Genomic DNA, 14,247 nt, shown 5'->3' with positions numbered 1-14,247 from the left:
TCATAGGGAGGGAGGGAGAAGCACAGGGGACTGTGGTGATGGTGCATGGGTGCCTTGGGGAAGGAAATTCTATGGGGACTACACCTGGCAGGGGGAGGAAATATTGTTTAAAAATGAACAATGATGTAAAAAATAAGTAAAATTAATAAAATTAAATTAAAAAAAAAAAAGCTGCTCAGCCTAGCCCCCTTCCGGGCTGCCCCTCCACCCAGGATGTCAGGGACACAGAACACAACACTGCTCAGCTGGGCAAAGTTATATCCTCCCCTTCTGAGCACCTTGAATGTGAGAATGAAGATGTATAAAAAGATTATAGTCAAAAAGAAGGGAAATAAGAGGATGTGGGGGCGATGTGGAGGAGGAAGAAGCTTAGAGAGGATTAGAGAGGAGAGGCTGGATTTGGTCTTGAAAACTGGTCCAGCATGCCCCTGAAATTGGGGAACACCCTCACAATTCATCAATGGGAGAAACCACAGGCCTCCAAGTCCTGCAAGTCTCAAGCAAGCTTATTGGCTTTACATTTTAATTCAACATCAAAGCCACCTCTAAATCTGTATCTCCTTTTCTGGCTTCCTCCGCCGTAGGAAGTTCTTGGCTACCCCCTACAAGGATCTTCCTACCTAACACCTTCCTTAGCTCTGCCCCACCCATAACTGGGCCTCCTGGGGGATAGCCATGTCATTGCCATATAGGTAGTGGTTTGAGGGTCTTTAGCTTACTTGGTTAAAGACTTCCTTTCCAAATATAGTCTTACTCTGAAGTACTCTAGGTTAGGGCATTGGAATTTGCGGATGAGGATGGGGCACAATTCAGCCCACAGGCCACTGAGTTCCAGGGTTAACAACCAAAGACATGTTAAAATTTATTCACCACAGGCCCATCATAAAATAAATGATCATCAACCCAATAGAAAATCCCAGAAGGCTGCCCAGATATGAAAGTTAATTGACAGCACATAAGTAAAGGAACTACAGAGGCTTGCAGGAGTGCTCTCAGTCTTGGCAAGTGAACAGGCTTAGTCTACCTTCAAATTGGCACTGGAAGCCTATTCTCTACACCTAGGCACATATTAAATGATTTACTGTCAAGACATTATATTGAAGAATGACTTGGCCCTGAGGTGAATAACTTCTGCACCGGTTGTGTCAGTAATACCTGCTATTATTGTTGAAAAAAAAAAAAAATTGTGAGTCTTTCAAAGAAAACCCTGAAGTGATTCCAGTGTTTTTTGAACTGAAGTAGGGGTGAAGGGCTGAGTTAATGTATCACGGTGTGGACAATCTATTACCCTCACCTGCCTCCCCCGTGAAGCCTGCAGGATTTAAAGGACATCTGTGAATTTTATAAACTTTTTTCTTTTTATTTAAGGAGACACTAATATTCATTTTGTAGAACTTTGTTTCTTAAAGTGTAACCCTTTCCAGCAAAATCAGAATAACTTGGGGTCTTCTTATTTACTAGCAGATAGCATGGCTCTCCTGGATGTGAATGTGATTCCTTGGGCATGAGACTCAATAATCTGTTTTTGTGACAAGCATTTAGGAGATCCTCTGTGCATAAAACTCAAAGAACATTGTCTTTGGAAATTGACCGAAACAGCATATCCAAAATATTTACCTTGGTGGACAGATGAAAATGTTCCTTAAGATAGCAGGAAGAGAAACGTTAACAACAGTAGTTTTATTTTGGACATTTGCATTTATAAGAGGACACACTGACTTGAATGTCATTATTGATACCCAAAGGTCACTATGAAAACCCTTCCTAGAAACTACTACATGACAAAGTGTCCTCCTACAAAGTGAAAGCACAAGTAAACGTGGAAATTTACCTTTTAGGTAAACTACTCCCATCACGATTTTTTAGAGGTCAAGGTCTACCTATCAAGAAATCAAGCAGATCCTGAGCAGCAGCTACCAAACTTCCATACATTCAGCCAGTAAGGAAACAAGCCCAAATGGATTTGCAAAGCTTATTACACATGGCACAGCACAAACTTCGTGTTCACCTTGCTTCCACAGCAGTGATATATCCAGAGGTAGGCCCAGGTGGACACTGCATGCACAGTGGATTTATGTCACAGAAGGAAACCCCACCTAGAAAAACCCCTGTCTTTTAAGGGAGGTGCCAGTAAACTTGCCCATCCACACCTACAGAAAGAGACATTACTTTTATTATCGTGATCAGGGAACAAATCTGCCTTCTGATTCAAGGAGAGAGTGTCTTCATCAACATGGACTTTCTCCAAGAAGGGAGGAGAAATTAGCTTTATTACCCTGGAAAATAAGCAAATCTGCTTTATGCCCACACCAGCTTTGCAAATACCCTTGAACAAAGCTGCCAATGCTCTTTGCTTGAAGGCATCCAGAAATGCCAGAATTATCTCGCAACACTACCTTTTTAATATGTTTTGCTTTGATGACTCAAAAGTAACCTGGGTGTTAAAAGAACTCAAGCCTGTCTTTCATTGACTTCAGAGGGCAAAGCTTTCTATTTAATATTTTGTACAATCATGAACTCAGGCTTCAAACTTTTTTAGTGCTATGTCCTATATTGCAAGCAAAATCTTGCATGGAACTTCAAATAAAAAAATAGATCAAGCAGAATTGCTCTCTCAGAGACAAGGTGCTGCCATCAGGAACTGGAATGTCTCTGCCCCTTCTCTCCACCTACCTGAGTTGGAGATTCTGGCCCAGTTTGGTCTCTGAACATCCCCTAAAACTTCATACTCCTCAAAATGCAGTTGAAAGCTGGAGTGATGATGTTTTATAATTACTAGACCTCCTCAGCAAGTTAGTAGGTTATGAGAACAAAAGAGAAGGGGTTACACAGGTATAAGTAAATAAAAAGCAGTTTTCCTGGCACCAGTGGAGACTGGGAGAAAGGCGATTGTTTTATTAAGTCACTAAGTCACGAAGGCATATAGCTTGGATTCTGCCAATAGGAATATGTCCCAAGGATGACCATAAAGCATAGTAGTCGTCTCTATCGCCATTTATTTACTTATTTATTTATTCAGCAAAAATAATTGACATTAATAACAAACTAAGTATCCACAAAAGGGAATAAAATATGACCCCAAAGGAAGATAAACAGAAAAAAAATTACATTAATAAATATTTACAATTTTGTAATTATAAGAACTACATACAGGTGCCTAAGAACATGTGCTGTGCCTTTATCATGTTTTCTGCCCAATGATTTCTGCCTGAGATAGTCACTAAGACAGTGTACCACAATTCTCTTCTGGAAAAGATTAAAAGGCTGGAGGACACTTTTTTTTTTAACCTACTGTTTTGAAGGCATTGCATCTTTAAATACTCGTATGTCACCAGGCAAAAGATCTAAAAACTGTCACCAAGTCAGTTCACCAATCTCTCACACTAGTTCTGGGTTTGGCCACCTGGCACACAAGTGTAAACAAAAGGATCTTTGATGTAACAAAAACATCTTTGACGTAACAAAAGAAAAAAAAATTCTAACCAACAGAGTAGAGGGAAAGGGAGAACAAGTAGGGTAGAGTTATAGTTAGCAACCACAGGTAGAAGTGGAGTTACACCTAAAGGGGCTGGCAGGGTGTGGTGCCTGAAGTCTCCAGCCCCACTCACCCCCGGAAAGGGGGACACACAGGCCCACCATCCAGTGGGGCAGCTCCCTCTACAGCAACTGCTATGAAAAAGAGAGCTAGGGCTCCTGAATGACTCCCTTTTAAAGGCTGACAAAATGGCTGCTCAGCTCCACCCGCTTCCAGCAAGCCCCTTGCTCTGGATGACAGGGGCAGAGTTCAGACCAAGGCACAAAATGGCTGCTCCGCTCCACCCTCTTCCCAGCAGCCCTTTTGCTCTGGATGACAGGTGCAGAGTTCAGACAGGCAAAGGCTGTCCCCTCCTGCTTGAGTGTCATTAGAGAACAGAGTTCAGTCCTCACTTTTAATCCTTAAACTGTGCATTAGGAAGGCTTTTCCATTTTGCTTATATCCAAATGCAAGTAAACCGAAAATCATACATAATTTAAGCAGAGAATAACTTCTTCTTAGGGAAAGGTATGGGAGCTGCATAGTGATAATATATGCCTCTTACTGAAAATTATAATAATACCTATTAAGTGTTCCAGGTACATTACGTCATTTAGTTTCTCTTGTATGGAGTAAGTACTATACTACTTTTGTAATTGAGAAAAGGATCAGAACTACTGGGTAATTGCTCACGATTCTACTATAAAGAGGAAGCAAAGTTGAGGTATCTCCCCCCTCTCCCCAGGCTCCTCAAAACCCTGTCCCATCCTTGATGAGCAGGAAGCCTTTGGCAGCACCTTTTTACTCACACTTCCTTTTAGCTTTGACATGTTGGGAAATTCATCTCTTTTCATCTTCTCTAATCAGTAAGTTCCCTACATCTTTTTTTCTCAACACTGTCTGGAGAAATATGAGAAAATAAGTGATTTGGCATGTGAATTTCACTTTTTATTATTTAAAAAGTTTCTTCTACAATAAAGAAAGCAAATAAATTGGTAGAGAAATTCAGCATATTAAATCTTGACAAAATTTCAAGCAGATGAAATAAGTTTTATCTTTATGTTGATGACAGAATTTTTTTAAATCATTTGAAGATGCATTCACCCTTTCAATTTTGAACTAAAAGAAGATAGCAAATAAATGTCAGTAGCACTGTGGTGAACTTATATTTAATTTTTGCTAAGAATCATTAAAGTAACATTGACATACTACTAACAAATGCACTATCTTTGGATCATTTTTAAATATAATAAGTTCAGAAATGAAATGGATTATAAAATCAATTTTCAGAATAGTGTAACCAACATGAATACTTTTGCTCTAAAAATTAATTTTTTCATGTAATATATTCAATAATTACATTCTGCTAAACATTTATAAGCTTTATTTGTCATATTTATACAACACATGTGCAGAAGTTTGCATCAAAAGTAAAATATTTGGTTTGAAGTCTTTACACAGCTGCCTGGGAACTGTTTCACCAAAACCTGAAAAGCATACTACCTTTTTCTCACTTCGGTTAGACGACCATGCATCTTCTTCCTGTCTGCCTTCATTTTAATCTGCATAAGGCAAAGAGAAGTGGGCAACTGCAAGAAAGTTAAAGAGGGAGAAGTTTCTAAATAAGATGCAGGATACCTACTTTCATAAGAAAACAGATCATTTCTTAGATTGCAGCAGATGTTGATATAAGGTATACAACCCTACAATTTCCAGTCAAGCCAAAGATACAGGGAAAGAAAACTTCTTCCATCCAGTCACTGAGCCTAAACTTTAACCTTACCCCAACCAGAATTAAGAACTTTGTCACATGATTGAGGGGACCTTCCCCTTCTCTGACAAGGAGACAGTCATCAGATGACCCTGGCAGGAAGCTGGGAGTTCATCAAAACTCCAGGCCTGCAAGATCCGTTTCAGTGCTGGGCACTGTGAAGTCAGCCCTGAGGTGTAAAAGGAGTGCTTTGGCCTGTCCCTCAAAACACAGCAAAGTCAAATCCTAAAGAGGTTGAACATGATCAGTAGACTTCTTCAGAGCTTCCTCTCAAACCCTATTGAAATACAGTTTCTGCATGATTGTAATAACAAAAACAGCTTTTCATTACAAAAAGTATTACTTCAAATACAAAATGGATACCCTTTCAAGGTTTCCACAGTGACAGGAGATGTAATTATTTTGATATTTCTATAAAATATGCTTACCTTTAAAAGAATGAAATAACTAACTTAAGTTTCAGCCAAGGGCCTCCCCGGTGGCGCAGCGGTTGAGCGCTGGGTTGCGAAGCTGCCCGCAGCCTCTGCAGCGCCGGTTCTATCCCCGGCTGCTCCCAGGCCACTGGAGGAGGGTCCCACATGGCGCGCAGACCTCTCCTGCCGCCCGCTGCTCCCCTCAGCAGTGTACTTTGGTCCTTCTGCCTGCTCTGCTCCCCGCTCTGGCTCTGGTGAATTCTCTCACCCTCCCGCGCTTCTGACTGTACCCAGTGCATGTATAAACAAAACAAACAAACAAATAATAAATAAATAAAACATGCCTCTATAAAATTAAAAAATATATATATATTTAAAAAAAAAAAGAAGTTTCAGCCAAATCTAAGCCAATTATTGTCATTAAATCTGAGTGGGTAGAAGACATTTAGAAGAGGGGATAGAGTCTTTTAACACATCATAGATAATCAAGAACTTCCAGACATGGTACAAAGAAGGAATGCCTTCCTAAATGCATTAAGTGTGTTCCTGATAAATTGTCTATGAACTGCATTTCTACACAGGTTAGTGTGGACTTGAAGGATAGATAGGTAGGTAGGTAGGTAGGTAGGTAGGTAGATAGATAGATAGATAGATAGATAGATAGATAGATAGATAGATAGATAGATAATTTCAAATCCTAACTAGTGTCACATGATTTAACACCTCTTTCACTACTTTTTTTTTCCTCCTCTATTCTACCTCACCTTCTCTCCCTTAATCCTGCTCAAATGTCCCAACAGATCTATTCCGCAAATGTGGATATTTGCATAACTTCCCTAAAGCAGGACACACATATCTCTGCATTGATTATAAAGGCTAACAAGTTCAAAGTGATCACAATAAACATGTTGCCAGCCAGCCCCTCCTTGCAAGCAGCTGTTATATGAGCTTATGCTACATTTAATTTATTAGCCAAGGACAAGTTAATTGCATAGTTTCCACAAAATAGAACATGTTGTTCATAGTAACTACATGCTAATTCCTTTGAAAACATCAGTAATTATACAGTAACTTTGCATCTCCCAACAATTGTGTGATTAACTGGTGTTACATGTTTAAAGCTGAGCTCACTCAGCATCAAGAGAGTCCTGACAGGACTCCTGCATACTAGGACACATTACCACCCTAACTCTGTTCCCCCAAGAACTCTGCTGCTTTATTAACTAGTGGGTTTGTGCATGACCACACTGCGGTGGGAGGGGTTGTTGCAGCAGCATTAGCCTTGACATTTAAGGCAATCACACAGAGAGAGGCAGCAAACCTTTTCCAGGCACAGAACACTGTGTTCTCGGGGAAGACAATATCAATGCTTGCCCAGTAAATACAAGTCTATAAAAAGTTCAGTAAACACAGGTGTAATGGCTTGAGTTTTATGTCTAAATACAAGTTTAAAATCACACTTTAGAATGAGTACTTAAGTGAGTGCACTTTTTAAGACGTTTGAAGGAATGGACTATCAGTATTCTGTCTCAAAAGCCAAGAAAGAAGTGTCATTTTTGCCTTAAGTGCTGATTCGGCCTTGAACTTTATGTTTTATAGAATATTCTCTTTTGGGTTATGTTTATAGAAAGGAACACTCTTGGTGCTCTGATGAACATTTCTTTGATTTTTTTTTTTAAGATTTTATTTATTTATACAAAAGCTGGGGTACAGGCCAGAGGCACATGAGGGTGAGAGGATTCACCAGAGACAGAGCAGGGAACAGAACAGGTAGATCTGCTGAAATTCACTGCTGAGTGGAGCAGCGGGCAAGACAAGAGAGGTCTGCCTCACCATGTGGGTATCTCCTTGGCAGGCCGGGGATTGAACTGGCGCTGCAGAGGCTGTGGACAGCTTCACAGTGCTGCGCTCAACCCTCTGCGCCATCAGGGAGGCCCTCTTCAATATCTTAAGGTCTCCCCTTTCCTCTTCCTAAAGTCCTTCTTCAACTCCCCCACCCCAAGTTTCATGAGAAAATTGGTATACTTTCTCATCATACTGTTTTTCACTGAATATCTGCCTTGGTGAATTGCTTCAACAGAAATTACTCTTAGGAGAGTGAGGCCACAAAAATCCCCCTGTGGGTTTAAAGTAAAAATTGTTTTCATTATAAAACCAAGGAAAATAAAGAAAGGGCAAAAAAAAAAAAAAATGCAGTAAGTAGTGATATTACAGAGCATAGACTTCTTACCCAAGTTTAATAATATGTGACCAGTAGTCTGACCCAGCTTATAGGTTACAAAGCCCTTTCCCCAGCCTCATCCCAAGCCTTCAGTTTGGATGGAAGAAACATTCCTCAGATTCCAACACTGGTAGGTTGGGGTTGATTCCTCTGTGGGACTCTCGAGGTTTCAGTATAATAGCTTGATTTCTGCTATTTAACCCAGGTGTGGAACTTTCAGATCATCCCTTGAAACACTGATTCATTGTGTACCTTGGACCCCAGGTCTCTATTGAGGAAGGCCACTCCAGCCCAGAGGAGAGACTCCTCTCTTGACCTGGCTTGTATGACTGTAGGCCTGTAAGCCATCTCTTCCTGCCCTGTTTCCTGTAAAGTAAAATCATGAGCCTGCTGGCCTGACATGGCTGAGCCCCATGAATGATCACAATTTCTGTTTCAGGTATCAGTTCTATGATGATTCATTTTCAAACAACCCCTGGGAGTGATTTCTGAAGTTCTATAAACTATGACTTTATAAAACCAAAATTGCTTTTCAGAGGCAAATTCAATTCCCAACAATGGAAGAGGTGAATCATTAAATCTCAGACTCCCTTGGAGCAGGGAGAAAAAAGGTATCATCTTCATGACTCCATGGATCCCTAATTTACCCCAAAGCAGCAGCCTATAGCAACTTATCATTACAAGTCCCCTCCGTCTCTGGTGAATCCTCTCACTCCTGCACCTCTGGCCTGCACCCCAGTTCTTGTGTGCATAAATAAATAAAAATAAATCTTAAAAAAGGAAGTCCTATGTATTCCCTGTCTCAATGTAAAATATAAAGAGAATAAGCAGAATATATATGTACATATATTAAGCAACAGAAGAGTAAAAGAATCAAAGAAATGAAAAGAAATAGTGGGGCATATCAAGAACATATGTTTTTTTGGTTCAAGTGCCTGATTTTAATTATAGATCCACATTTGAAGTTATTTGAGAATTGGCTTCTTACCAACTCCTGAAATACCCATCATCTAATTTCTAAAGAGAAATGGCATTTGAGAGTTTTTAAATCATCCTGCTGTATTTCTAAAGAAATGGTATGTTATAGGTAAAAATGTTTCCTTCCTTTATCCTTTCTTACATTCTATGGAGTCTGATAAGCTTATTTATTTCAATTTGAGTCAGGCAACAAATACTTGGCAATCCACTCAATTAGCTAATATTAATAGGATGAAGTTATGGAACAAGAAATTTGCTGGGAGAATGTTGGCCACTGGTTTCAATGTCAACAACTCCTACTTTTATAAGTTTCAATGTCTTACTTTAATAAATATTACAATATCATGCATTTTAAGCTTTTAATGGGTAAAAAGGATAAAGAGTTTTCATTCTCCATCAACCTATATCATTAGAAAATTCACCATACATTATTTACAAAGCATTGTTGGATTATATATCATTGAATCCTTGTATCAACACCCCAAAAATACTATTTTGTTCCCACTTTATAGATGAAGAAATGTGCTTCAGAGTAGCTAAGCAACTTTCCCACATCTCGCAGCCACCAGGTAGCAGGGAATGGATTTTTCTGCCCTCAGAACCTATGTACTAACAAATTTACTATAGATCTGCTCCCTCTTCTCAAAGTTCTTCAATCTAATAAGATTAGCATAAGGATCAAAGGGAAAATTAAACACTCATAAGCCTAAAAATATGTATGTAAATTATTAAAGCAATAAAAGATTCCATGCATGCATGTTTGCTAAGTGTGAAACTCAAAGCAATGTCTTGTGACTCTTCTTGTATTAATCTATGTGATTATTAACTCATACTTTTAGCATTTTGCATCTGTAGAAATCCTTTCCTCAACTAGATACTGACCTGATCAATGGTAGACTATGTTTTCTATTTTAGAAATCTGCCATAGCAAGTAATATAATGATATATACATAATAAGTGCTTTATAAATGTTTTTGGAGTGAATGAATGAATTACAGGCTATTAAGACAATGTTGCATCTGACTGTGTGGAATGGCTATACCCAAGGGAGTGGCAGTAGCTTCAGTGAGCTAGCAAAAGCTAGATAAGATAAATGAGTAAAAAGGGATAGCATCAGGAAATGGGTTATAAAACAGGTGGCATTTATAGAGTAGTACTATTTGAAGAGCTTTAGAGGTAGTAAGTCCTTTATTCTTTATAACAGATAACAATTGAATGAAGTAAGTACTATTATTATCCCCACTTCATAAAAAAACCCCAGAAAGATAAATAATTTAACATCACCTAGCTAAAAAGTGGTTGTGTCAAGAATTCATGCAGTTTGGTTCTGTCTATGACCTTTTAGAAGATCCAAGGGTAGATTGAGCATCCACAGGGATGTTAACAACAAAGGAAAACATGAATGATTCAAATGTTATACCAAAATTCTTGACTGGAATATTAGGAAGTTATAGCATTGCCTAACATTGAACATTGGAATTGCAAAGTGCAGAGAGGAAATGAAAAATTGTGCTATTTTTTCCACATTCAGTTTGAGTGGCCTTCGGAACATTCCCTGGAGGCATCTTAGGAAAGGTGGACTGCAAAAGTTTAACCCTAAGGGGGGAGTTTAATAATCAGAAGAACAGCAACAGCAGACCTTTGGATATTTGGGGGTGGGGAGGGATATTGTGTTTAATGAGATAATTAACATGCAAAGTTCAATGACTTTATGTGGCAACTTTCTCCCCATATACAAAGCTATTAAACAAGTGATTTCATTATTCTTCATACTTCTACAAAGTTGCTATGTTTCTTAGTTTGAAGAGGAAAATGCTGAGACCCAGAGTTTTAGGAACTTGCCAAAGTTCTCTCACCTAATCTGATCTGGCTACTTCTTGTCAGGTAGATTTTCAACTTAAAGGAAATCCAGTCAGTGCAGCCTTCTCTACTGGCAGTCAAACTAACCCACCCTAACACTCTAGTTCATCCTCTGTTGTCGTTAGCAACAGAGTACTAACCCCCTACCCACTGCATAGCTTACAAGTACATTTTGTTTATTTTCTACTGGAATATAAGCTCTATGAAAGCAGGTTTGAGGGCAGTCTCTTCAAGCTCTACCTATAGAATGTCTAGCAAGAAGTAGGTGGTCAATCAGGTTTGTTACAGAAATGAACAAAATTCAAATTCCCAAAGGCTTTAAGTCTCATCAATGACAGTAGACACTGTCACAGGACAGGGAGAGGGGTACCCCAGAACCCCCAAACCTGCCTGTTCTAAATAGGTTCTGCCATCCACCGCATCAAGACAAAACATATAGACCTTTAATGGAAAGGAACTTTAATACAATTAGTGTGCAATACAAAAAAGACAAAGAATGTAGTTTCCAAATCACGCATCCAAAAGTCCATCCCCTCATGGATAAAAGTCCAGACAAACAGGTTGGCCCAAAGGAAGGCTCGAAAGCCTGCCACGAACCTAAAGTGCCTTTCAGCAGGGACCCATGGAAAAAGGTCAAAAACAGCCAGGCAAGTCTGGGAAGAAAAGAACAAAATAAAAATAGAAATAAAAGCTGCCATTGTTAACCTCCACATGGGTCTCTCACCCACATCTGTTTCAACCAGTCCAGGATCAAGAAGCAAGTGCAATTTCTTTACATGTCTCTCTGCTCCACCTGCCTCCTCCAGGCCTCCTTCTTGCTCTCCATCCTGCTTCCTTCCCTCTCCAGTCTCCTCTCTAGCTTCTTCTCCTCCCTGCTCTGATCCACCCTCTGGGTGGTGCAAGGAACCTGGAACCTCCCCTTTTTCCTGGGGACCACCCTGTTACAACACCACTACTGAAAAAGTACAGAAGAGTGGAGCCATGTGTTCATGTGGCTTCTCACCCTCCAACTGTCCTGGCTGTGAGATAACTGCTGATTTCCAAAGTTAATATGGGCAGGGAATGAAAGAAAGCAGGAACTCACCAGGGAAATTTACGGGAAACTATTCCCAACAGTGAAAAGTGATTTTGGGTTGAGTCACACTGGGAAGATTGCAGGGTAGCCAACAAGATGTAGAAAGCAAAGCAAGTAGCAGTAGCATACTAAAAGGTCATTTGGTACTTTAACTGATTTCACATGAATTTATTAATGTATTATTGTCATCCCCTATAAGCCACTCTGCTCCAGATCCCTGCAGATCTCTTTAATCAGTCAACATTGCATGTCCAAATTTTCCTTGTGCTAAAGAAGCAGGCCCCTTCCTTAACTTGCATAGCTAAAACCAAGCTATAACATTTAACAAAAATTACTGAAGACTTAAAGACCTAAAGGGAAGATATAATGAGAAAAGGATAATGTCATTCTATAGAGTAGCCATCCTGAATCCAAAGCATGTTGTGGTCAAGACCACAAATCAAAAGGGATAGCCTGGGTGACAGTCTTGGGTTCTCTGCTTCTGAACTCTCAGAGCTATTTGAAATCTCTTTGTTTCAGAAGGCATCCACCACACAAAAATACTAAGACCAAATATGCCACTATAAGTATTATATAGATTTGGCATTACTTAGACTTCTGCCTGATGCCAACCAAGTATCCAATACTATTTACTATTATTATTATTGTTGCTGTTATTGCCATTGTTCTTACTGCTATGTCTCTCCAGCCCTCAGCCTGCCATCATACTCTAGGGATGAACCTACCTCCTGTAATAATCTTCATTTCTCTTTGCCCCTATCCTAAACCCTGATTTTGTCTGGTAGAGATTAAAGACTAAAATAACCTGCTCTCTGGCCAAAAGAAAGAAAACATTATTATTATGTAGATCAGCTATGTTCTTTATGAGTTATATCCCTCAAAAATGGAATAGGAATTTTTTTAAAGATTTATTTATTTATTTATACAAGAACCAGGGTACAGGCCAGATCCATGGGAGGGTGAGAGGATTCACCAGAGACAAAGCAGGGAACAGAACAGGCAGACTGATGAAATACACTGCTGAGGGCAGCAGCGGGCTAGGCAGGAGAGGTCTGCCTGCCATGTGGGACCCTCACTGGCCGGCACCGCAGAGGCTGCGGACAGCTTCACAGCGCTGCGCTCAACCGCCTACGCCACCAGGGGAGGCCCTAATATAGGATTTTTATTTTGCTTTGCAAATCGCAACTTTCATTAAAGTGCTTTTTTTCTTTTTTTTTTTAAAGATTTATTTACTTATGCATACAAGAGCTGGGGTACAGGCCAGAGATGCAGGGGGCAGGTAAAGGATTCACCAGAGACAGAGTGGGGAACAGAACAGGCGGATTGACTGAAATACACTTCTGAGAGGAGCAGCAGGTGAGTCAGGAGAGGTCTACTGCGCCGTGTGGATTGCTCCCTGGCCAGCCAGGGATCGAACTCTTGCTGCAGAGGCTGTGGATTACTTCATAGTGCGGTGTTTAACCCCTTGCGCCACTAGGGAGGCCCTCATTAAAGTGCTTTTACCCCCAAAAGGTATCATCCTTGGGGCAATGGAGGTAAAGAGGAAACAGACAATAAGAAAAAATGCATAATTGTTATTTGACAAGGATGCAATGGGCAGTTTTGTGTGATCAAAAATAATCAGGGGAACTTAATGCAGATTACATGGTTAGGAAAAATCACCTTGAAGAGAAACCATATAAAGAGAGACCTGAGGAATATGTAGGAACCAGTAGGGCAAATGATAGAATTTCACTCCATATGGAACATTCTCCCTTTCTCTCAATGCTATGCTTTGCTGATCAGCACAGGCACCTTTATGGGGTCTGGGAGTGTTGATTCCACTGGAATTTCCCTCTCCCTACGAAAAAGTGAGTAACCATTAATGTTAATCAATCATGGTGTCTTATTCCCCTTCCCCAGTGGTTGGTTTTAAGGTGAGACTATATTCTGGCAAGTGAAAACATAACAGAAATATGGTAGAGGTAAGAGCTATAAGAGCTTTGCTTCTTTTTAAAAAGAAGAAAACAAAAGAGGAGATATCATTGTCACTACTCCTTTCCTTTTCTTGCTTTCAATGTAGAAGTGATGCATGGAGCTATGGCAATTATTTTGAGACTGTGAAGCAGAAATAAATATGGTACAGGTGGCTGAATAGAAAAATATAAGCAAGATGTACTTTGAATGAAGTACAAGATGAACTTATTGGGTCATTGGTCACTCCTAAAATTTGCTGCCAGACTTCATAAAAAAAAAAAAAAATAGGGGCCTCCCCTGGTGGCGCAGCAGTTGAGCGCTGGGTTGCGAGGCTGCCCGCAGCCTCTGCAGCACCAGTTTGATCCCCGGCCACCAGCAAGGGTCCCACAAAAAAAAAAAGTAGTATTCGTTTAAGTAATTGCTAGATTTTTCTATTCTTTACAACTAAAAGCATTCCTA

The 14,247-nt window shown here is 39.9% G+C and overlaps 1 protein-coding gene across 1 annotated transcript in view; it reads right to left on the bottom strand.

Annotated features, from left to right (window-relative positions):
- The window catches only part of LGSN (lengsin, lens protein with glutamine synthetase domain), a gene marked incomplete at both ends in the record, with an annotated part of 149,509 nt that overhangs the window by 106,480 nt on the left and 28,782 nt on the right, over positions 1 to 14,247 (bottom strand). The window contains 1 exon segment of the mRNA XM_084258793.1: positions 13,495 to 13,672. Coding sequence (XP_084114919.1) covers positions 13,495 to 13,672 — 178 coding nt within the window.

This window comes from Talpa europaea (assembly GCF_964194135.1).
Source record: "Talpa europaea genome assembly, chromosome: 2".
Taxonomy (NCBI): Eukaryota; Metazoa; Chordata; class Mammalia; order Eulipotyphla; family Talpidae; genus Talpa; species Talpa europaea.
This window is presented reverse-complemented; position numbering and strand designations above follow the sequence as displayed.